General features: G+C 40.6%; 1 protein-coding gene across 2 annotated transcripts in view; it reads right to left on the reverse strand.

The window, feature by feature from the left end:
• jakmip2 (janus kinase and microtubule interacting protein 2) overlaps positions 1-26,775 on the reverse strand; it is a 63,297-nt gene that overhangs the window by 34,971 nt on the left and 1,551 nt on the right. For both annotated transcript variants that reach the window (XM_056731823.1, XM_056731822.1), the window contains exons 2-7: positions 13,832-14,050; positions 12,864-13,361; positions 10,653-10,862; positions 7,963-8,061; positions 7,707-7,853; positions 2,283-2,423 (exon numbers count right to left, since the gene is read on the reverse strand). In XM_056731823.1, coding sequence (XP_056587801.1) covers positions 2,283-2,423; positions 7,707-7,853; positions 7,963-8,061; positions 10,653-10,862; positions 12,864-13,361; positions 13,832-13,960 — 1,224 coding nt within the window. In that variant the 5' untranslated portion in view covers positions 13,961-14,050. The remainder of the gene's footprint in view (positions 1-2,282; positions 2,424-7,706; positions 7,854-7,962; positions 8,062-10,652; positions 10,863-12,863; positions 13,362-13,831; positions 14,051-26,775) is intronic.

Genomic DNA, 26,775 nt, shown 5'->3' on the forward strand with positions numbered 1-26,775 from the left:
CAGGAGACACTCACTGACTGACAGGAAACACTCACTGACTGACAGGAAACACTGACTGACTGACAGGAGACACTCACTGACTGACAGGAAACACTCACTGACTGACAGGAAACACTCAATCGCTGACAGGAAACACTCACTGACTGACAGGAGACACTCACTGACTGACAGGAAACACTCACTGACTGACAGGAAACAGTCACTGACTGACAGGAAACACTCACTGACTGACAGGAAACAGTCACTGACTGACAGGAGACACTCACTGACTAACAGGAAACACACACTGACTGACAGGAAACATTCACTGACTTACATGAAACATTCAATCACTGACAGGAAACACTCACTGACTGACAGGAAACAGTCACTGACTGACAGGAGACACTCACTGACTGACAGGAAACACTCACTGACTGACAGGAAACACTCAATCGCTGACAGGAGACACTCACTGACTGACAGGAAACACTCACTGACTGACAGGAAACACTCACTGACTGACAGGAGACACTCACTGACTGACAGGAAACACTCACTGACTGACAGGAAACACTCAATCGCTGACAGGAAACACTCACTGACTGACAAGAGACACTCACTGACTGACAGGAAACACTCACTGACTGACAGGAAACAGTCACTGACTGACAGGAAACACTCACTGACTGACAGGAAACAGTCACTGACTGACAGGAGACACTCACTGACTGACAGGAAACACTCACTGACTGACAGGAGACACTCACTGACTGACAGGAAACACTCACTGACTGACAGGAAACAGTCACTGACGGACAGGAGACACTCACTGACTGACAGGAAACACTCACTGACTGACAGGAGACACTCACTGACTGACAGGAAACACTCACTGACTGACAGGAAACACTCACTGACTGACAGGAAACACACACTGACTGACACTCACTGACTGACAGGAAACACACACTGACTGACAGGAAACACACACTGACTGACACTCACTGACTGACAGGAAACACACACTGACTGACAGAAAACACTCACTGACTGACAGGAAACACTCGCTGACTGACAGGAAACACACACTGACTGACAGGAAACACTCACTGACTGACAGGAAACACTCACTGACTGACAGGAAACACTCAATCGCTGACAGGAAACACTCACTGACTGACAGGAAACACTCAATCGCTGACAGGAAACACTCACTGACTGACAGGAGACACTCACTGACTGACAGGAAACACTCACTGACTGACAGGAAACACTCAATCGCTGACAGGAAACACTCACTGACTGACAGGAGACACTCACTGACTGACAGGAAACACTGACTGACTGACAGGAGACACTCACTGACTGACAGGAAACACTCACTGACTGACAGGAAACACTCAATCGCTGACAGGAAACACTCACTGACTGACAGGAGACACTCACTGACTGACAGGAAACACTCACTGACTGACAGGAAACAGTCACTGACTGACAGGAAACACTCACTGACTGACAGGAAACAGTCACTGACTGACAGGAGACACTCACTGACTAACAGGAAACACACACTGACTGACAGGAAACATTCACTGACTTACATGAAACATTCAATCACTGACAGGAAACACTCACTGACTGACAGGAAACAGTCACTGACTGACAGGAGACACTCACTGACTGACAGGAAACACTCACTGACTGACAGGAAACACTCAATCGCTGACAGGAGACACTCACTGACTGACAGGAAACACTCACTGACTGACAGGAGACACTCACTGACTGACAGGAAACACTCACTGACTGACAGGAAACACTCAATCGCTGACAGGAGACACTCACTGACTGACAGGAGACACTCACTGACTGACAGGAAACACTCACTGACTGACAGGAAACACTCACTGACTGACAGGAAACACTCACTGACTGACAGGAAACAGTCACTGACTGACAGGAGACACTCACTGACTGACAGGAAACACTCACTGACTGACAGGAAACAGTCACTGACTGACAGGAAACACTCACTGACTGACAGGAAACACTCACTTACTGACACTCACTGACTGACAGGAAACACTCACTGACTGACAGGAAACAGTCACTGACTGACAGGAGACACTCACTGACTGACAGGAAACACTCACTGACTGACAGGAGACACTCACTGACTGACAGGAAACACTCACTGACTGACAGGAAACAGTCACTGACTGACAGGAGACACTCACTGACTGACAGGAAACATTCACTGACTTACATGAAACATTCAATCACTGACAGGAAGTACTCACTCGGGTCAGCTCATCGATCATGCTCTGTTGTTCCAGGACCTGGAGCTTCAGGAACTCAATCTCTTGATCATCAGTGGCCTGATCCAGATCATTCAGAGATTTCAGCTTCTTCAGTGGTGGATGAAAACCGATTTTGTCTTTCTGAATACATCATAACAACAATGCTGTAGAATTCTGTTTTTCAATTACAGTAAGTAATATGTTTGTTTAAGACTCATTTCAGATCAAAAGATTTGTCAGATAACGAGAAACATGTGAGCCTAAACGTTTGAATGACAGGGCTGTACACAGTGATATACAGTGGTATGCAAAAGTTTACACACTCCTTGCAGAATCTGTTAAATACGATGGCGTTTTAGTGCCACGTAAAAAAAAAAAAAGATTTTGAGAATAAAGTCGAAAACATTTTGACTTTATTCTCGTAACATTTCGACTTTATTCTCGTAACATTTTGACTTTATTCTCGTAACATTTTGACTTTATTCTCGTAACATTTTGACTTTATTCTCGTAACATTTAGACTTTATTCTCGTAACATTTTGATTTTATTCTCGTAACATTTTGACTTTATTCTCGTAACATTTTGACTTTATTCTCGTAACATTTTGACTTTATTCTCGTAACATTTCGACTTTATTCTCGTAACATTTTGATTTTATTCTCGTAACATTTCGACTTTATTCTCGTAATCTTTTTCTTTATTTTGTGGCACTAAAACTCCGTCATAGTTAAAAGCTGAAACGTTTGGAAAAATAAGAGGATTTTTGAAAATGAAGGTTTATTTTTTATTTATTCCTGCCCTGAGCAAGTTATTTCATTAAAGAAATGTTAACATAAAGTTCACACTAAAGAATAATAACAGAATTTCTCAAAATAGCTCAGTGCAAAAGTTTAGACGCCCCTGATTCTTAATACTGTGTGATGTTACATGAACAATCAATGAGAGTTTTTATGTTTAGTCAGAGTTGTTTAAGCGTTTGTCATGAGTCATACGACTGTCCACTGATCTTCAAAACAATCATCCAGCTCCTCAACGATCTTTTCTTTTCAGCATTTGTGTATATTTGACTCACGTCCAGCAGTAACTGTATGATGTTGAGATTCATCTGTTTACATTGAGGACCATCAAGAGACTCAAACACAACTATTACAATAGATAAAAACATTCAGTGCTGCTCATGAAGTCAACACCATTCATTTGAAGTCAGGTGTGTGTAAAACCTCTGAAAATGGTTTTGGTGTAAATAGTTATTTTTCTAATGTCCTACAGAAGATTTAAAAATACATAAATGTTTCTTAGGAAATTAAAAATATGTTTTTTTACATCAAAACCATTTACAGAGGTTTACACCTTAAACAACTCTGACTAAACATAAAAACTCTCATTGATTGTTCATGTAACATCACACAGTATTAAGAATCAGGGGCGTCTAAACTTTTGCACTGAGCTATTTTGAGAAATTCTGTTATTATTCTTTAGTGTGAGCTTTATGTTAACATTTCTTTAGTGAAATAACTTGCTCAGGGCAGGACTAAATTAAAAATAAATCTTAATTTTCAAAAATCCTCTTATTTTTCCAAAAGTTTCAGCTTTTTCCAGATTCTTCAAGGGGTGTGTAAACTTTTGCATACCACAGTATATGTTGAATATGCTACAAAAAAATCAATCTGTGCAAAGAATACATTTTCCAGTGTAGCATGCGTGCACTCCATTTTGCACCAGTACTAGAGTCCTAGAGCCCTTTCATTTATTTGATATGGGAAAAAGTATATAGATATATATATATATGTCATCTGCCTGTTCTGTGTGTGTATGAGTGAATGTGTAGCACAGTTTAACATACAACATCCGTGACCCTTGTGGATTTGTCTGCAAACCACTGTATGAGGACATGAACATCACCTCCAGAGCTGCTCTGAAAGTTTATTTTATGAACATTTTACTATTTGAGAAGCTGCCGTCAAACACGCACTGAAGCATCTTCGCCACAACCCGCCAAAATAAAAGTTCGGTAAATTTTAACCAGATGGGAAAATAATTTGCTTGTAGTTAATCGAAAACCTGAAGTTAACAGTATAATATAACTTCATATTTACAAAATGAAGAATCAAAAACACTATAGTTGTCACAGTTTTAGTCTGTTTTGTTTTGTTTTGATCATTATCTAACTAGTCCTGCGCCTGTTTTCATCCTCATTAAGTGACCCTCTCTATTTCAGCCCAGTCTGTTCCAGAGTTCTTTGTTGGTTATTGTATTACTTATACAGATGATGTGTCTCCTTCCATGTACCTTGTTGTATTATTAAATAAGTTTCTTGTTACTCCTGGCTCCTCGTTTAAGTTATAGTGCATGTACACTTACAGAATAACCAACCGAATACAGTACAGTTAAGAATTTTTTGTTTTCCATGTTCATTCTGTGTCTTTTTCACCATAACCATGGGCTTTCCTGCCATCCGTCTTTTATGCCTCGTGCAGGGAGATCGCATCCTCGAGGAAGATTTGGATTGTTTTTTATATTTAACTAATGGTGGGCCGTTACTTATCGCGCGATAAAAAAAATGTCGCCGTTAATCTATTCTCAAAGTTGGGTTGGGAGCTGGGTCTATACTACGCAAGCTATGATGACTTTCACCTTGATATTTTAGCGCGGATTTATACCTAGCTTACTTGCACTGTAGGGGGCGAGAACGAGATTTTTCAACTCGCGGGATTCGCGTGATTCGCGCCACCTCGTCATCTCATAACCAGGGCTTCATTCGCGTCATTCGCGCCGCCTCATCATCTCATAACCAGGGCTTCATTCGCGTCATTCGCGCCGCCTCATCATCTCATAACCAGGGCTTCATTCGCGTCATTCGCGCCACCTCATCATCTCATGACCAGGACTTCACTCGTGCGATTCGCGCAGCAAGTAGGTCTATCGCGTCTTTGCATTGACTTAACATGTAAATCACTCGCGCTTGACGCGTCATTCGCGTTTGGTCTGAACACGACATAACGTTACTGTGAAATGACCACATCAAACGTGACGTGCTAACATGGATGCAGCTATGAAGCCGCCGGGTTTGCTTCAGGGTAAATGTATTTTTAAGAAGCTTCCCAATAGAAACCTCGACAAGACCGAGGTTGTTTGCACCTTGTTCAATGTGGAATTGGTTTACTGTACGGAATTGCTTTACATACAGTTGGTTTAAAAAAAAAAAACTAACTTTCTCTCAACAGGTAGTGGTCTATCTTTAGTTGAAACCAGTAACTTTGTATTGAGATCTAATGTATTATGGCTCCTGTATGACATATCGCTTGTTGCTCCCTCACTCTTTGTAAGTCGCTTTGGATAAAAGCGTCTGCTAAATGACTAAATGTAAATGTACTGTAGGAGCTCTTCCAGTCTCAAGTACCACCTAAACGCAAATCATCCCTTAGCTAATGCGGAAGTAAACACAAGTACATCTTATTGAACAAAATTTAATTTTCATCACAAATTATCATAGTAGAACAGTTTTCTCAAGCAGTTTGTGATGCATTTGGAAACAGGAGATGAGCCCCTGGTCTAATGCGCCACCTGGCTTGAGAAACCCGTTCTCAAAGACTTACTTTTAGTCATTATTTGGGTAGCACACATATTCTGAATGCCTTCGGCAGAATTCAAATCAGCCATTTTAATCTAGATTAAAAAATATTAATCTATGCCCACCACTATATTTAACCCAGTTCACTGCTATCCCAGAAGACTGCCTCTGATCGTTTCTGCTCGCCAGACTCAACAACGCCACACAATCGCAGTTGTCCGGAAGGCTCCTCGAGGGAGCTTTGCTACATTTTTGGAGTGGGTGCTGGTTTCCAGCGGAATAGTGTTAGCCCTTCATCACGTCACCTGACCCTCAAGACGTGTCTAAACAGGTGCGTAAGATGGCAACGCATGCGGCAGAGGGTAAGCTATTGAGGACTGTGTAAAAGAAGAGGAATATTGGCTGCTGTCTTCCCTGCCGGTCCCGTCCAGCTCTTCCAAGTCCCGTCAAGCTTTTCGTTAGCCAGCACCTCCTCTTCAGCCTCCAAGAAAGTCCCGCCCAGCCTCGTCTGTTATTGTCAGCCTGTCCGGCTGCCATGGGTCTGATGGCATCCAGAGACCCCTCAGCTCACCCTCTGCTCACCAGCACAGTTGGGTCAGATAAGCTTCGGGAAACCAGCCACCAGCTATTACCTCAGGGGTTGCATATCCCATATCTCCGCCTCCACTCTTCGAGACTCGGACTCGAACCCTCGGCCCTCTGACCCAAAGGCTACACCTTGGCTCCTGCCTCCCTGATCTCCATGGTGGGCTGTCATCCCACCTGCTCCACAAAGCTCCCTCGTCCCTCCAGCTTCACCTTGGTCAGTCGTTGATCATCTGGCACCCGGGACTCCAATCCTCTGGCTAAACCTTGTCACTCAGACACTATGACTCTGTCGGGCTCCTCCTTCCCTCCGGTTCCACCTCCATCCAAGGTTGTTTTGTTCTGTGTCCCCGCCTCTGCCTTGGTCGCCTGAGCCATCTTCTTGGGCTCCTCCACCTACTCGTCCACGGCAGTGGGTCCCCTTGTGTCTTCAACCGTACCTCCACCATGGCTCCTGTCTCAGTTGGCATCCCTGTGGAACGTTACCCTGGCTGGCCTCTGGGTTCCCACCTGGCTCCCCCTGCTCTAGATATCTCCCTCAGAACTCCTTCCCATCATCTGCTCCTCAGCCGCAACACGCCCATCTCCTGAACCCACCCTCCTCAGTCGAACATTTTACGGCATGAAGACCCGACTTCCGGGAGTGGGGCGAACTGTCACAGTTTCAGTCCGTTTGTTTTGTGTTCTGTGTTCCTTTGCCTGAGGTGATCATAAGTTATTTAGTCCCACACCAGTTTCTGTTCATCCTTTTTATGTTACCCTCTGTATTTAAGCCCTCTGATCCTGAATTCTTTGTTGGTTATTGTCTTATGTATACGGATGCTGTGTTCCTGTCTCCTTCCATGTACCTAGTTGGATTGTTAAATATGTTTCTTGTTACTCCTGGCTACTTGTGTAAGTAATAGTGCATGTGCCGTTACAATAGTACCTACACATTTTACTGCAGTAAATACTAAGGTATATAGTATACTACAGTATTTTTTGGTGGACCTATATCTTACTTCTGTGGTAAAAAAATGAAAAAACGTAGAACGTATCTGAATTTGTAACATTAATGTCCTTTGTCAGTTCCCTGCCTATTTCTGTGGATTCAAAGAGGACGTCAGACGTTTTATACTTGTGCTACAATTGTTTGGCCTGTGCTACAAAACTCTGTAAACCTCTGTAGCACCAGCGTTATGAGCAAAAATAGTTAACTTACTGCCCTGCGTGACACTGTATCTATTGACATGAATGCACAACGATGAATGACAGAGACAGTAAATACCATTTCATTGTTCTCTTTGGTTAAGGACTTGACTTTGTCTTCCAGCCGCTGGAGAGATTGGCTCAGGTCATCATTTTTTCTGCTCAATATTTTATTCTTTTCCAGCAGTGGTTTGCACTGTTTCTCTGTTTCACGGACACGCTTCAGCTAAATGCAAGTGAGAACAATTAAAGAGAAGGAAGGTTAAGAAAAATCCCAAGAAGAATAAAGATGTTCTTAAATAAAACACTAAATATGTACAGACAAATAATCTCACCAGCTCATTTCTTTCATCCACTAAAATTGAATTGCGGTCTTCCAGCTTGCGGATGGTGGATTTCAGGTCAGACATGCGTCTCTGGTTTCTCCTCATGTCCTGACAAACATACACACAACACCTCAGAGATCTCTATGAATCAGACAAACTCTCCGAGCGTCAGCTGACTGTCGTCATGTTTGTGAGCCACTCTAGTGTGAGCAGTTCCAGCTGATTTGTGTATCACCAAAAGGTCATTAAATGAAAACTAAAATGAAATCACGTAATCTTCACATGTTACCATTGCAGAAAAACATCAGATTGTAACGTATGAACAGAGACCGGGGGGGCGGGGGGGCTGCTTTAGAATTTAGACATAATTAATATTGCATATAGGAATTTATAGTCCGTTTAATATTAGACCTGTGGTTCTCTCTCCTTCATCTCAAATGTGTGCTTTCACTGTGAGTGAGTGCGAGTGTGTGTGTGTGTGTATGTCTATGTCAATGTGTGTAAGTATGTATGCATATTGTGTGTGTGGAGCATTTGTATGTCTGTCTTTTGTTGTTTTCACCTTTTTCTTGTTTTTACAGGTATATGCCATTAGTTGTTTTACTTGTATTCAATGTGTCTCATGTACAGCTGCTTTGTACCAATGAAAATAGTAAAAAGCGCTTTATAAATAAAGTTGAGTTGAGTTGAGAGACAGTGATAAAGGCATACAATTCTGTGAACACCCTCGTTTACTGGAAATGTATAACTGTAATGTACAGATAATGAGTATGGGGTCAGTCCATATATAATACTTCATAAAGACGGCAGAAAATAAATCTGTTTTAATCACTTAATGACTGCTGGATAACTTTAATATACTATTTGAGAAAAATTGGAGTGGACCTTTAACTTGCATGCTCTGGAAATCTCCACATCAGTTTTAACACCTCATGTTATAATAATGTTGGATTAATATAGCCCTTTTCCACAGCTCAGTGATGCTTTACAATGTGAATACATAAAAGATTTATATATGTCAAGAAAGTGAAATCACTTTGCCTACTATTCTCTTGTCTGTTATTTTTGCTGATTTCTTAACCAGTTTATCAAAGATAATGGACTGGTTGAAGATTGTTTGTACTGTTGTACAGCAGGTGGCGCTGTTACACATCTTTGGAAAAAGTACAGAATCTTCGATCCTTGAAGGTATATGTTTTATGTGTTTTTAATGAGTGTTCTGAGTGTAATCTGGGCGGAATCTTTCACCAAAAAACATTAATCATCTCAGGTATTTAATCAAAATGATGCATTTAAAGCTACTCACATCTAAGGAGTGATAAAAAAACGAACGAAAGAAGATTGAAGAATATAGTTTCTTCGTTTGAGACCAGAGACTCTGTTCTTTCATTCTTTTCATTTGTCTACAAACTAATTACAGAAAATGTACTTTTCTAATTTAGTGAAAATGTTAAAAACGCTGGCACTGACTGGCAACTCTTTTTTTAAAGGCTTCAAAGAGTTCAAATAAATATAATTGCTAGGTTTTAATTTAAAGGTTTTAGACTGTGAGCAAGAACATAACACATAAGGATCTTCCCAGCAAACTGTGAGTATTTGAAATACTTATACTTTAGGATGGACTTTAACTACTTTAACTACCCTGAGAATAATAAATAATAAGGTTAAAGGCAATAAGACAAAAATACACGTGGAAAAACATAAGTACAAACAACAGAATAAAGAATGACAAGCAGTAGATTGAAATAAAGAAAGTTCATAGACAGAAAATCTTCTCTCAGCCAGTCTTGTCTCTTTGTTCAGAGGTAATCACATTGAGCAGGATGCAGTTCATGCCCAGACCTGATGGCAGAGCGGAGAATGGGAAGCGGTGACCTGACAAGAGCTAAGAGGATAGAGCTGGATAAAAGACACGACCTGACACCACTTCACTACAAAATTTAAACTGCTATTAGATTAGAAATGATAATCTCCACCCCTTCAAGGTTTGACCACTAACAAGAAAGTGTTGTGGGATGAGTTTTGAATTCAAAGATAGTGATAATGCAACACTTCTTAAAGAAGAAGGGACAGACAGAAGGCCGGAGAAAGAAACAAATGAGTTGTTGTGAGAAGAAGCACTTTACAGAGATAGCGGGGAGCAGAGTCACATAGAGAGTTAAAGGTGAGCAGTAAGATTTTGCATTTAAAGCAAAAAGACAGCAGTAACCAGTGGAGATCAGACAGAATAAGCTTTAAGATTTGAGTTTTGAATGTATTGCAATCCGGTAGTTGGCAGGTAATCCAATAAAAAGGACATTACACAGAGCTGGACGATGCCACTTGTGTAAATATTACATTTGGATGAAATTCGGATAGAAATGATAACAGTGTATTTAGGGACGGACCGAGAACTGATCCCTGTGGGATGCCTTGCTTCAGAGGGAAATTTGGAGATCAAAAATCCCTTACTGAAATGTAAAATTGTCTAGTAGAGAGGAGGGCTAAAAATGGACAGCATCTAAAAAATACCCGAGACAAGAAATAGGAAAGAGTATGACAGGCAGTATAGGAACAGAGAGAGAAAGACAAGAGTTAACAGAAAGAAGCAGGTCATTTACAACCTTGTCACTGTGGATGAAATACAGATTATTCCCAAGACAAAAATAATGACAAATAGATATTCATTTTGTCAGTGAAGACATTGTCGTTTTCATTACCGGACTCCCACATTGCTCAGCTCCATCTCCAGCTCGTCCGGGGATTTCTCTTTTTGGGCTTCCCAGGCTGCATTCTGCCTCTTTGACCAGAAACAACTGCTCATCCAGAGCATCTTTCTGCAGCTGTAATCTCTGAACGTAGCCTGTCGCTGTTTCAAGCTCCTTCTCCAGTGAGAAGATGGTTCGGTCCTTCGCCTTGATCTCATCCACCTGCGCAGTTAACAAAAATGAACCATTTCTAGATAAACCATACTGTCAGTCATACTGTCAATAAAAAGCCTTTCTTTCTGTACACACACCTCCTGAAGAAACATCTTTTGGGTCAATATTTACAGATTGTACTCAAACAGAATAATCCTCCTGTCAGCAGTAATGTGTGTTAATGTTTACGGCTAGGTGACTGTGTGTTTTCTGTGAGACATAAGATCAGAAAAGTGTGCTGGTGCAAAACTGTGCCTCTGTCTTGTGTGTTTCATGTGTATGTTTATTGTGCTGTGTGTCATCCACACAAACGGCAAAATCCTTTCCTTTAAAGGGCACAATTGATGTCTATCTTCCACTAGCTGCTTTGAAAGAAAGAAAGCAGTTTCACACTTTAAAAGAAAATGACTTTAAACACGTTGTTGAGAGTTCAAAATGTTTCCTGCTTGATTTTCTTGGTAATAATTGTGTCTATTGAACACTGTTATATGCTTTTATAAAAATGTAATATAGAAGTTGATTGTGATTGCTTTAATGATTAAATATACTCTACACCTATAATCTCTTATGTGTTGCATAAGGAATTCATCACTGTATGTGCGGTTAAATATTGAATAACAAGTTAAATGTTTTATACCTGCTGCTACAGCATTTCAGCAGCACTCAACACAGCAGGTCATAGTCATTCTGGATTCACTAGCTACTGTACTGAACAGTATATCACTGAAATTACATTTTTAAAGAAAAACATGAACTAATAGAATCAGAGTGACAGTGGACTTTTAGTGGTGGTCAATGGAAGGTATATGGATGGTTTACATCATTACATCATCGGGCTCCGCCCTCTACGGTACCCAGTGGTATGAGGGAAAACAGTCCTGGTTGATTTCAGTGTTTTAGTTGATTTTGTGAAGTATGAGTGTATTTTAAATCATTTTCTGAGCTATGCAAGTCATACTGGTTTTCCTGTGTTTAATACCGACGCTCTTTTGCGCTGCAGAGTAGAGTGAGCTCATGATCTGTCTGGAAGGAGTGAGCAGCAAATGGTTCTGGTCCCTTTTCCTATGTTCCTAACACATACCCTGATGTTTGGAATCCACCATCAACCTCTTTGGGTTGTGGGAGGAAACTGGATCAACCAGAGTAAACCCTTTTATCTGTGAAGCCAGTGCTAACCACTGTGCCGCCCCCATATCCACATGTATATATCAGGGCTAGCTATTCAATTAAAGATCAAAGAGGTCCGGTCTTCATATTTGCTTCCAAACGGAGGTCCGGACAATATGTTTTTTTGAAAATAAAAATATAATCAATTTAGTCCAGTTGGATGTACTGTATAAAATATAATATTTTATATATCTTGCTATCCACAGTTTGTTTGTATGGTAGGCTCTGTGGCTTTAGGGCAATGCCCTCTTAATAGAAGTCTGAATGAAGAAAAAACTACTGACAACATACAAACAGAAAACGTAATGTAACAATTAAAATGCTCTCGTCATAAACAGAAAACAAAGTTACTACATAAATTAGCCTTTCCATGCCATTCATAACAGAACTATTTCTGTCTTTAAATCATTTCTCAATTACAACGTTGTTCATAACAAACCCATGTGGCCCTGCTTGGGAAAACCCAGCAAAAGTCTTTTTACTCTTTTTTCTCATAATAGTTACTTTATCACAAAATGCAGTTTAGGCCAGAATGTATGTGTTTGAAAGTGAAATGTGCGGTTGGTTAATAAAGATAGTTTCTGTTAGAAAAAAAGTTGGAGTTTGATAACTTTAAATTTGATATATTTCTTATGTTCCAACAGCCACGTTACACAATTAAAGTTGAAAAAGTGAGCAGTCGTGTGAAAATGTCAAGCATTGGTAGATTTTCTGACTCTGTCTGTTGTACATTGACTAACAGCTGACGTGTTCCCACAGCTCTAAGTTTGTGTTGGAATGTTAGACGTGCCGCTGGATGTTCCTGCACTTGCTATTATTGTGTCATTTGTAGGAATTGCTTACCAATCGCCGAACGTCTCGCTCACAGTCCCACTTAATCTTGGTGATTTGCTCTTGGTGCGCATGATGCTCAGAACGCAAGTCACCGGCCTTCATCTTGTCAGCTAAGATTATGGTGTTAAGCGCCTCATCCGTCTGTCGTTTGGTGCTCTTTAGTTCGGTTATTTCCTGCAGCAGTTTTACTCGCTCGATGTCGAAGAAGCGCCGGGCCTCCTCTCGGGCCTCCAGCGTCAGAGCCGTACGTATTTTCTCTCCGCTGCCGTCGCGCAGCGCGCTGAGAGCAGTCCGAAGCCGCTGGATCTCGCCCTCTTTGATTTTGGAGGTACGCGCTAGCTCCTGTTCATGTTGTCGTGTTAGCGACTCTCGTAGCCCAGCGAGCTCCTTCAGCTTCTCTTCGTGCCAGCGTGCTCGCTGCTCCGTCAGAGCCACCGTGTGGCGGTGCTGCTCCTGCTCGCGGATGCGCTTGCCCTCCTGCACCTTCTCTCGCTCCAGCTTGGTCACCTGCAAAAACCCGTTTGTCAATATCGGTGTCTGCGGATGCCAGATCGCCGTGTTTTTCCTGGAACATCTTACATTATTTCTCATGTTGTTGTCATCTTAAAAGTGTGGTACCCATTGCTTTTCACTGCATTGATTACAATTGGCAATTTTTTTTCGTTTGATTTAACTTCAATTAAACCCTGCTTTCTTATCTAATCAGGGGAATCTAGTTTTTGATTTGAAAAGATAACTATATTGGAAAAGTATTTTGTAAAAGAGAGCTAACACATCATGGGTTCTTATAAACACCTAATATGACACAGGGAAGGAAGGTTTGAAGTAAATGCTCCTCGTTCAGGACCCTCTGAACCCCTTGTCTGTTATAAGTGAACTTGTACATGTTTGTGATATCATGAAGACTTTCTTTAAATCTCAAAGTATGAAGAGTGTGCAGGTCTTTTACTCGAACACAAGGGATGTCACACTGGTACCTTGCATTTTTCTTGATGTAGTTCAATTTGAATATCTGTGAGTTTGGACCTGAGCTCCTCATTGGCCGCCTGGAGGGCAGAGATGAGGGCTTCAGGCTTCTCGCCCTTGACTCGACCTTTCTTTGCCATCGAGTCGGATGCAGTGCTCCTCAAACACTCTTACTCATCCATCATGTGTCCAGTTCCTCCTTTTCTTCATTATCCTTACAGTCAGAATACCTGCGAATGAGTCAAACACAAATACACGTCACCATCATGACACAGGGTTAGGATTATTTCCAATACTCTTCAGATGTCTCTATGTGAAGGTTTTATCTTCGTCCCACACCATGACCATGATGAAAGATGATATTAGATCATTATCTAACTGAACAATCTGAAGGAACGCAAAACATTTCAATATTCATTGTTTGACAATTATTTCATGTTTATCCATTTTCACATGGACCATTTTAGTTGCTGTACATGGTCAGAAATTGTGAAATTGTTGCTTTTCAAAATAGTGCCAGAATAAAAGTGAATAGTATTTATTCATTATTTTGCCGTTGACAAATGTAATAAAATGACAGTAGTGAGTTTTAAGCATTTTTATTTTCTGAGGAATGAAAGACATTTCCTACTTTTGCTCTTAAAATGCAAAGAAGCCGAACAGTTGTTAAACACAATACACATGATGCACCCACAGCGGTCACTGTTGGCAGAAATGCTAAGGGTTTCCATGACAACACACACACGCGCACGGTCACTGAACCCGGTGTGCTGAAGAAGAGCGAGATCACATGGTCAGAATATCACACATGTTCTCTACCAAAGATGTTAAGAAGATGTGTCGATGACATAACTGTGAATGATGAGAGAATGTTTAGCGAAGGAAGACCCGCCTTCAGTAAAAACAACCAATCATCAGTTTATAAAGTCTGATGATTCTCTGGGGCGGGGCTCCACACAGACATGGGTGAGGCACATGTGCAGTAGCTGATGTGAACACTATAAATAGTTTTTAGCTCAATTTAACCTTAAGAAACAAAATGATTATCAGAGATATCTGTGGTCAGGGGCGTCTTGCACTCATTCTTTTGTTAAGGGGGCACAGTGTGCACAACACACAGAAACATGTCCTGTACATACTGTACAAATACAAACATATAAAGCAGTGTTATCTCTTAAGTGTATTCAAAACATCACACAAATCATTGCGAGAATTAAAATGACAACACCATATATACGAATCTTCTCGCCAGTAAAAAAAGTGGCAATTCTTTATGCATATATATTATTTTAACTATAATACTATTCTATCCAAATTTACCAAATGATTTATTATATTGATAGTTCTTTTCATTTAGAGGAAATTATATGTTCTTTAAGAGTTGTCTCAATCTTTGCACACTGAATTTGAAGTGTTGATACTGTAATATAAAAGTTATTCACTTTAAATGATGCTATCATGCCAACTGCCAAGAGGTTTGATCGACTGCCCAGACATCAAAGTTTCGCAAAGCGTACGGATCAGCCCGCTCTCGCAGTAGTTTACTGACACACACAGATCGGTCTGGGCAGCACCGCTTCAAGTCTAAAACACAGTTCATGGGTCCAGTTCTCACACACGTGTTCGATGATGGGTCTTAATGAATGAAATGGTTTGCCTGAACAACATGACATACTAGCGTAGAAAGGGTCGGAAAGTCTTCGTTATGGTTTCGGCAATTCCAAAATGGCAAAAATCTCCCAAAAATGAGGAGTTTGCAGCACACACAGTAACTGATATAGTTTCTTCCATAAGAATCGTGCAGCTACATTGGCTCCCTATAGTCGCTCTCATCAAATTCAAGACTCTGCTCCTGGCCTACAAGACCACCAGTGGTTCGGCTCCCCCAACTGCCAAGTTATCTTCACTCGCTAATGCAGACATATTTACCCACCAGATCCCTACGCTCTGCAAACGAACAGCGTCTTGTGGTGCCATCCCATAAAGGTAAAAAAATCTCTCTCACGTACCTTCTCCGGATCTGTTCCACCTATGTGGAATGATCTGCCTGCTGATACAAGATCTGCAGATTCTGTAGCCATCTTTGACACCTGAAAACACATCTCTTCCGTTCTGACTTCTGAGACCAGTCTTCTTCTTTTTGATTGCACTTATGCTCTTGTTGTCCTTCTACTATCCCAATTGCTTCCATTGCTTAACCCACCAGCAATGCGCTTTGGATAAAAGCGTCTGCTAAATGACTAAATGTAAACTAGTTAATAGATACCCAACTCGTCAATTTGAGGTTGCATGCAAAACTGACTGTTCAAAACTCTGTTTGACGGGGTAGGACGCCTCTGTAGTATATTGGGATATTGGACTGTGGTCTCCCTGTGGTCATGACTTTGACTCTACTCACAGTAGTCAGTTCATTATTACACAAATTAATGAGTATACGCTCATAGTGGCACCAGAAAGAGTGACCAAGCTGGACATTTGTAGAAAGACTGTGGAAGAAGACATATCATCCAATACTGATTATATTAATATACTGATATATCATCCAAAAACTAAAATCAGAGGATAAAGCATGTATAAATTTTATAAAATGATCAGACAGATAAAATGGACTCCAACTGAGGATACTATGGGGAAGGATATCCAGGAGATATGCAATAGGACCCGCGTTATATGATTTCCAACGTTGGATAGCAAGATCGTGTAAAAATTCATACAGCCCCATTGTACAGTTGTCACATCTGTATTTGAGTCCTTAATAAGGTTGTGTTCACACCCAGTTTGGTTATTTACGGGTGTGACAACCGCGTTCTATTACCGAACACACACCTGTAAATTGTAAATTGACTTTAAACATGCAAATACCCTTTTAAAGTCTTCTTTGCATGATGGCAAGTGGTACATGTGTCTACAAGACCACTGCAATATTTACATCATGTCACTATGGTTACAGTCGTTGCGTGCAGATAGGACATGGTCGTGAGTTTGGTTGTGAGTTCATACAGACAGTATACAAGCTGCTGTGTGAACGAGACATTTCGAGACTCACACCTGTGAGTAAATACAGTTGTTGATCCTAAAACATGTTGTTTACATTTAGACATTTGGCAGACGCTTTCATCCAAAGCGACTTACATTGCTTTATCCTAAACATTTTACATAGGTATTTGCAATCCCTTGGGATCGAACCCACCACCTTGCGTTGTCAACACAATGCTCTTACCACTGAGCTATAGTAGGAAAGCTAGAGTAGAGTGGAGACATTTTAGGGGCCGATCAGACAGAACGCATCTTTCATGTTTGAAAACACAAGGCGCACCGTGTTGCTCTTTTGGTTGACATTTTAAAAAGAGCAACACACAGTGTTTTATTATCTTGCCGGACAACCACCGAATCAGCTGTTCTGTCAGTCAAGGATTATAGCGCTCTAGTTGCAGTAAACTGTCATATTAGCAGAAACTTTAAAAAGGTACAAGCACAGGGTGCTCAATCTGAGATTGGCTGGTTAACCCGCGTCAGCCAACACAAGTTTCTCCACCATCATTGCAATCTCCGGACGTTTCAAGCAACTGTAAAGTTCCGTCACCACATTGGAAGGTCCGTCTCTCCTTTCATTTGATTGGGCAAAGGGAACAAATGGTTGGGGAGTGTAGTGATGTTCTTGGGGACATCATTGCACTTACTGATGCACTTAGTGATGTAGCTGGTCACTGATATGCCATATACCCCTCCAAGCTCTCCATATACCCCATCAGTTGCAGCCTCCCAAAACATGTCCCAGTCAGTTGTCTCAAAACAGTTCTGAAGACCAGAGATGGCTCCTGCTGGCCAGGTTTTCACCTGCTTCAGAACTGGTTTCAATTGTCTGATGAGTGGTCTTGAATAACAGAGATGTGAGGGGTCGGGGCTCTGCACGGTACGCACTCGGAATGATTGTGTAAACGAGATCCACCATTTTTTGCCCTCTCGTTGCAAAGTCCACATACTGATGAAATTTAGAGAGCACTGACTTGAGAATTGCATTATTGAAATCTCCAGTCCAAAATGAACAGTCCATCAGGCTGTGTGTTATGTAGTTCACTGATATTTCCGTACAGCTCACAGAGCGCCTCCCTAGCATTAGGGCTAGGTGGAATGTACACTTCGGTTACAATGACAGAGGTGAGTTCCTGTGGTAAATAAAACGGTCTAAAAAACTAACAGTCACAAGCTCCACCAGCAATGAGCAGTTACTAGAAACTAGCACAGAGTTCTTGCATTATTCCGTGTTTATATAAACACACAAGTAACTACCCGAAGCCTTACCGCACAGAGCTGCTTTCCTGTCGGCACGAAACTAGGCTAGCCCGTTTAGCTGAATGTCAGCGTCCAGAACTCTCTTGTTGAGCCGCGTCTATGTGAAAACAAAGACCCAACATTCTCTAAACGTGTAGCCCACTGAAGTCAGATATAGTCCAGTTGTCATGGTTTCACCTCTCCTTGTCAGGTATTTCTTGGTTTAGAGGTGGAATCATACAGAATCCTTTGTTTCATGTGGGGAGAGATGTTTTTGACCTTGTGGCCTTCCATACTCTCCCCGAGTCGTGTCATCGTTCCTACCCTCCTGTTTCCTAGTTTGTGTTAATTAGCTTTCCTTGAGTGTTAATCCCTTGCACCTGTTCCCTCTTGGTTCCTCTCCCTTTAAAACATCCTCGTGTTCATTGTCCCGTGCTGGTTCATTGTATGTACATGTACGTCCTACCCTGTTTGTACATGTTTGGTCTTGCTGTCTCTAGCTATATGCTTACCCCCTGTTTCCTGTTACCCTGAGTCCTAGTAAGTGTCAGTTTAGTGTTTGTTTCAAGTGTTTGTTTTTTCTTAGTTTTTGTTGTAAGTCAGCGTCCTAGTCTTTATTTATATATAAATATTATCCTGTCCTGTTTTCCCCCTTGTGGGTTTTGTTTTGCTCTTTTGTTATAGTGTTCCTTGTCTAATAAAATACCCTGTTGACCCCCTACCATCACGTCTCGTCCTGAGTCCTGCCTGCACTTGGGTTCTCCTTCCCTGTCTTGCCACGTGATCCGTGACATAATGAACCAGCCATCAAAGAACCCAGCAGGTAGCATGGACGAGTCAGAGGAGGCGTTTCGGAGCCGCCAGGCTCACACCCTGTTTGGCCTTCGCCAGAGAGGCACCCCTGTGAAGCTCTTCGCCATGGACTTCCTCTCCACTGCACGCCACTCGCAGAGTTTAAGGTCATTTTCAACAGCTGCCTAGTCGAACCCTTTGAGCCTGCGGAGATGCGCAGGTTGAGGTCCCTGGGCTTCGTAGATCAGCTCCAGATTGCGATGGATCGCGAGGAGTCCAGGGAATTGTCCAAGGCGGAGTCTTCAGCAGGGCTGGACATGATTCTGGAGGACCAGGCCCTGCAAATCGCGGTCATGGGTCTCTCCCCAGAGTCTGCGTCCTCTCCACCATCCACCAGTCTCGGTGGACTGCGCCAACGGAGGGCGTCGTGGGACTCCCCGTCCGACTCCTCCAGCAAGGAGCCTACCGTGACTGCCGATGTCTCTTCCGTATGCCCCACTCCCTGTGGGCCGGTCCCGGAAGAAGATGCCCAAGAAGGGGAGTGCCGTCCAGTCCTGCCCAGGTCCCGAGTCCGGTGGTCCCGAGTGCGGTGGTCCCGAGTCCGGTGGTCCCGAGTCCGGTGGTCCCGAGTCTGGTGGTCTTTAGCCCCAAAGTCCGGTGGTGTCAAGCCCCAAATATTTTTTGGGGGGGCGCCGTGGGGATGTGGCGGTCCGAGCGGCCAGTGACACCACTTTATTGTTCAGGGAGCAGAAATTGGAGAGCAGGATCGATGGGAGAGCCAGCCGGCTAGGGTTTGTTTTTAGCCTAGTATAGGCTCCAGCCCGTTTGCCGCTCTTCCGCTTTCTCGCGCACCTCTTTTGATGTCTCTTCTGGCAGCCACTGGCATCAGCCAACGCCGTGGTCTGGAGGCCTGGCACTCGCAACAAACCGAGGTTGCATAGCTTCATAGATCGACTTGTATGTTGTTTCTTGAGTTGTTTTTATATTTTAGTAGGGTCTGGTGGAGGTACACCAGTAAAACTGTTGCTCCAATTTCTATATGTTCTATAGAAGGGCTTACAATACAATAGCAACAAAAATAGTATTGTTTTGGCTCTGGAGTGGCCATTACGTGCTACTGCCGTGCTGTCATCTTGGCAAAATATGTGATCCGGCATTCAAGTGTCATTGTTTATCTAGAGCTGGTATGCTGCTTATATATACTTGTATGTCATATTTGCTTGTTTGTATTTTTCTTTATCTCTGCTATGATAAAGACACATTTATTTTCATGGCTATGTTGCATAGCCCATTTGTTATTTTGAGGGAGGACAGCTGTTTAACCCAAATATTGTAAATTGTAGAATAGTGTTGATTTATAAAAGGCTGGCCTAACATTACAGGGGACAATCTGGCATTCTTCTAGCATTTTGCTCTTTGATCATTAATTTGTACTTCTTATCTTGCTTATTTCATATTGTTGTAAAAATCAATGTTATTTTATTCATGATCAGACAAGTTTACAATCTGATGGTGGTCTGACAGTTAACAAGAAGTAGTGGTCCAAAATGAGGAGATTTGATTTGACTATCTGGGCTTTAGCTAAGAGTTTGCCTCCAACTTTTTAAATGTCTCCTGGGCAACAACATACATCTCAAAGCCTTTCTATCACACTTAAGTGGGTTCAATTTCCAGACCCACTCTGGATTTAACATAAAATGATTCTTCAATGAGCATGATTAGAGGTTATTCTAATTCTTTGAACACTGGTTATGAAAACAATCATCTGCCCAGCAGAACCCATGATGACATTTACTAGTAGGGATGCTCTGATCCCATATTTGTATCGGGTTGATACTGAATAAAATTCTAGATAGGGTATCGGTGAAAATTGGCCCGATCTGACGTCAAATTACTGCCAGGGGGTGTCAAGGTTTACGAAGATGCTGGCTCTTAAACGCCTGCGCGCCGCAGCTGTGCTGTGTGCAGTGTGTGACATTAGGCCTATACGTATCAATGTGCTCTGTACGCAGGTGAACAAGCTAACATATGGAGCATAGACCAGCAAACAGAATGGAGCGGACAAAGGATGCAGTGACTTGACACGGTTTCACTACAAAATTTCAAATGCTATTAGATTATTAATGATAATCTTACATCTATAATTTACCTTTTAAGTAATTTTTTTTTTTTATTTATCCTTGTTGTGCAAGCACTGTTGAGCTTGTGCAGAGGCAGCAGCTTTTGCCAGAGGGGAACTGGAATCCCCTGGTTGGGCCTGGGTTCTCCTGGGTTTTTTTTCTCGATTGGAGTTTTGGGTTCCTCACCACCGTTTACATACTGTTTTTGCCTGGCCGGGGGGGCTGCTTTTGAATTCAGAAGTTTTACATAATTAATATTGCATATAGGAATTTATAGTCCGTTTAATATTTGCGATTTAGAGGTATTTTAAAACAGCAATTTCTTCCCAAAGAGCATATTATAAACTAAACAGTAATAATGAGATTTTGTTTCCATGTATTTAAGGGATGTGCAATACTAGTCATCTAGATGTTTAAATGGTTCAGCTCCTACTAGTCGAAACTGAAAACAACAGTCGATTACACGAAAAAATGACACAAAATGTTATAATTCAAATTGCTTTCATTTTAATGTTTGGTTGAAAAACATAAAAAAACACAATAAAACATTATGTTGGAAAAATAATTATAAGTGTATGAGGAACTAAATGTTTTAATTTTAGATCAGATCTAGAATGCGTTTCCTTTGTGCCAATTGCAGCGTGCTCAGAAATGAGCACTGTAAAGACGAGTTGTGGGGGTGTTCTGAAGGAAGAAAACGGGTAGGTTTTACACAAACTATTTCATATCAAAGGGACGTAATAATCTCACTGGAGCCATGCTTAAGCAAACTGTATTGGTTTCTTATTGCTGTGATTCCTTTATATTCGGTTAATCACAAAGAAAGCGCTTGGATCTTAACGTGATAAAAGAGTGTTTGGCCCATGTATGTTCTATAAATGAGCTTATATGGGCAGTCAGCTTTATTAGCGGCTCGTTCATTGACTCTGGGCGAGATCAAATGCGTTCTTTTGTAGTCTACTTGTTCTGTAATACTTTTTATCCATTGCCTTCTATTCACTTTTTTGTCTCCACACATTGTTTTGCTTTATAAATAAAAAACATGATGCAATGTGGGCTATCTTATCTTTTTGTTGATGAGTTATAGGTCTACCCTAATTATAACTTGTTCTCAAATTGCGACATTAAAAAAAGCTATGTTTTTTTCATTCAACATCATTTGAATAAACAAATAATAAAAGATTTGTTTTAAATTTTCAAAGTGTAATAGACGTAGCTTTACTCTAACTTAATATAATTCAATTTGATTACTTAAATTGTATGTGAATTAACATAATTGAAGAAAAACAAGTAAGAGTAAGGAGAAAATCAAATGGATTTTAAAAGGTTGTATAGGATATATATTTGAAGCCCAGACACAGACCAGCCAAAGCAAACAAATGCTCAAGACGTCACTTCTTACAGCCGCTAACATGATCCAGTCAGGGTTGGCGAAGATGCAGAAATATTACTGATCATATCGTAAGGAAAGTGGAACACATAGGCCTTTGCCTGTGTTAGCAAATAGTTCACTAAACTTGTGAATAATTTGTTTGTTATTTTGTTTTACAAGGTTAGGAAATTATAGTTGAATTAACTTGAGCCTGATGCCTTGTTCAGTGCATACAGTAATTCCGCAATTTTACCTTCAGTACTCTGTATCGCCCAATACTGAATCTCTTATATCAGAATCTGTATCGGAAACAAAACTGGTGGATCTGAGCATCCTTGTTTACTAGAACTGAATACTGTGGCGAGACACAACCACTATCACTAATACCATATTAACCCACACACACATGTGCAGAGTTCTCCTCTCCCATCTGTGTTTAGAATGAGCTGATGACCTCTAAAAAAATATTCTGTGGACTTAGTAAATGTCACAAAAATAAACAACTATATTAACTTATTAAAATCTTTTAACCAATTTTTGTGGGACATATAAAACAATATTAAAAATCCAATAGTTCATTTCTCTAAAATGAACTTTTTATTTATTTAATAAACTTAAATAATATTTATATTTAATAAACATATCATACTTTTAATATACACTTTTTTAAACACTATTTTGGGTGCTTTTTTATAGCAATATTTGAGTTACTCAGATTAACTTCATATTTTACATTTACTCAATTTAAACAGTTTTTTATTGATTTCACACCTTTAAAATCTACTAAATTTTTTAAGTATAAATTGTTTGACGTTAAATCACAGTTACATTTGTAGTGTGTAGAGGTCAACATCATGTGTTCTGCTTCACTATAATATTCATGCTTTCAGTCTTTCTGTGAGATAAATGTAGAAAACTCATAAGTTTGGAGAGCAAAGCTCTTATCGCATCTTTTCTCCACATCACTTATTATTAATACATAAAAACTGTAAGATTTAGACATGTTCTTTGTCTCACATGTTTAATGCTCTGTGATAGTTTCTCAGTATGACTCTCAGGCCCATCATTCATGACATCTGTAGTGTGTGGTAGGGTTGTGCATGGCCAACAACTTCACGATATGATTCTCATCCCAATAAGGGTCCATATTTAATTACATTTCTCATAGGACAGATTTAGAGCAAATATACTTGTAGAAAATTTTCATTTTTATCATTATGGTTATTATCAAAACCACTTATCAGTTAATGTGCCAAATCAATGAATATAGTAGTTTTGAGAATTAGTATGAAGTTGCAGAAGATCAAGTCCTCATACTTCACTACATCATATGTATGCATGTGTTTTACAAACAGATAATTTTTATAACAAATTAATATGAATATATGCATAAACTTGTAGTCAGGACTAAATAGATTCAATTAAAGAAAGAAATGTGTTGAATTTAAATAGACGAGGGATTTCTAGATGTCAGATTTCTAGATATAAGATTATTAATGTGACAGGTGCTTTTAAGCAGGTTGTGACACTCTCACACATGACACGTGTTTTAATCATTCTATATATCTTATTGTTTTATGTGTGTATGTCTTTAATTTGATGCGGCGCCGCAAGATCAGACAGGCGGATGACATCAAAGTACCGTGAGAGCGATTCGAAAAAACATAAAAAGCATAAAAGTTTGCTTTGGAACGGCTCTCGTGGTACTTTGATGTCATCCGCCTGTCGGATCTTGCGGCGCTATATACATAGACATACATAATCGACTGGGCTGAAGTGATTAAATATTATTTATTAAAAAAAGTATTGTCTGGACCTCCCAAAGCCATAAACCTAGTGGAAACACTGGAACCCTGAGGCTGCAAACATCATTCTCCAGCGGAGGAACGCTACATGTGATCCATACGACAATATATCTCTACTGTACTGTTATGATAATAATCATGTTACCATAACTACATTTCACTACAATAACAACATCAACAAGCAGTTTTGTCTGAATGTTTTTATCTTTCTTTACTGTACTATTGGGTATTGCATTGAAACACACTGTACACTTCATGCGACGACAAGAAAAATTGCTCTATACATTCTCTTATCAAAACATTTTGGTGGGATTTGGGATAGATCTGTGGGGAAGGAAAGGTTTGGAAAGCCCTGATCCTACAGAACTAAATTACAACAAAACACAGAGCGCTGCTGAAGGGCCAACTTCAGCACACAGATCACATTGAGAGGATTTCACTTCAGTCTCTCCACAGACAGTCACATAATTCACTTAAGAACTCTGGACATCCAGACGCCAGTGCACACCAATCAATGGAAATATAAATAGTACATTTACCTTTCATTAGACACAAAGGTTGAGGAAAATACATCAGACAGATTCTAAAGCTCGCTGTAACATCACTGCTTAATATATTTAGAAGCCCTTTTCACGCAGCAATGCTGGTAATTAGTGGTCAAGTCATTCTGCTAAATTGATGGTTCACACAACAGTTCTTATGTTGTTCATGCATTCGTCAGCTTCTGTGCAGAAATGTGAAGCGATAAACAGCTCGGAGCACACGCGTCATCAGTGGTGTAAAGTATTAGAGTAAATGTTATTAGTTACTGTACTTGAGTGTCTTTTTGCCTTTTTTGACATTGTAGTTGTACTGAGTATTAAAGATATAAGCAACCTTTACTCTCTACTTGACTGCATTTTTGAATAAGTATACAGCATGTACTCTTTCCTCCATCACATTTGTAATGACTAACACAGTGTCTACACCAGATGCAGCATGCAAGAGACAAAAGACCGCATTAGAACCCATTGTAAGTTGAAATTTTGTCTACACCAGACGTGGCGTGGCACAACAGTCCCATTAGAAGAAGCTGTGTGTCAGGGCTTTAGACTCATTTCCCCACTTTCTCAGTCGGTTGCACTGACTTACGGTTTGGTCTCACCTTTTAATAGTAATCATAAAGACCTTGAATAATGAACTCAGTTGATGAATCGTTCTGTTAATTTGGCTATAACAGCTTCATATTTGTGCTTTAATACTTGCAAGCCCATCCATCCATCCATCAATTTTCTACCGCTTTATCCGAACTACCTCGGGTCACGGGGAGCCTGCGCCTATCTCAGGAGTCATCGGGCATCAAGGCAGGATACACCCTGGATGGAGTGCCAACCCATCGCAGGGCACACACACTCACTCATTCACTCACGCACTCACACCCTACGGACAATTTTTCCAGAGATGCCAATCAACCTACCATGCATGTCTTTGGACCAGGGGAGGAAACCGGAGAACCCGGAGGAAACCCCCAAGGCACGGGGAGAACATGCAAACTCCACACACACAAGTTGGAGGCGGGAATCGAACCCCCAACCCTGGAGGTGTGAGGCGAACGTGCTAACCACTAAGCCACCGTGCCCCCCACTTGCAAGCCCAATAAATCCAAAATAAATATATATTTGATATACTTGTTATTATTTAGTTTTATATTCAAGTTATATATTGGCAATGAAATGATCAGACACAACTATAACCTGTCACTCTTCACAATCCTCCTTTATTGCCCTCTTTGCAAAAGCTGTCACTGTGACAGTGGCCTTCTTTATTTTTATCACATTAAATTAAATTAGCGAGCTCAAAACTCAGAAGTGACTCAGAACTAAACTATTATAAATGTACTTTACTACACACTGTCATAAATAAACTTTAAATCTAAATCTTACTAACCACTGATTTGATGGGTTCAGTCAGTGGGTCTCGTGTTATGCACTTAGTATGATACTTGAACATCTGCAGCCGTTTCTTTCTGCTACAGAAGAAACATAGTCATTTCCAGTCCATTGAAGCTGCTATGTATGTGCATTTGGCCCCTTACTTGCTAAAACTTCTCAACAGAGTTGTCAATCGCTGGTGATTTATAGGTGAAATATAAAAATAAATAAACACTTTTAGGCGGCTGTAGTACGTTATGAAAAAAGCTAAAAACCTGCTCCATCATTTTTCCAGCAATTGCATTTCCAAAATAAAAAACTGCTACACCGGCAAAACATTCTTCATTCACACAGCGCCTCATACTGGTAATTTACAGGTAATGTTACAACTTCTAATACTGGTAAATTAGGAGAACTGATTTACTGGAAAGGTCCTGTTCACACACAATCTGTTATGTAATGGTAATGGACCAGTAAAGACTGTATGTGACTAAAGATTCACCTGTATGTCGTTCATGTTTTTCTTCCTCAGCTCATGTTCATTGGTCTAGAGAACCTGAAGCATTATTATTATTATTATGATGTTTCTCAATTACAGGCGACACAAACACTTAATATTTGTCATTCAGCTAGGTTAATTCCCCCCCAAAAAGGGCTATTCATTGTACAGTAGTAAAAAGCTAC

This window comes from Triplophysa dalaica, chromosome 19 (genome assembly GCF_015846415.1).
Source record: "Triplophysa dalaica isolate WHDGS20190420 chromosome 19, ASM1584641v1, whole genome shotgun sequence".
Taxonomy (NCBI): Eukaryota; Metazoa; Chordata; class Actinopteri; order Cypriniformes; family Nemacheilidae; genus Triplophysa; species Triplophysa dalaica.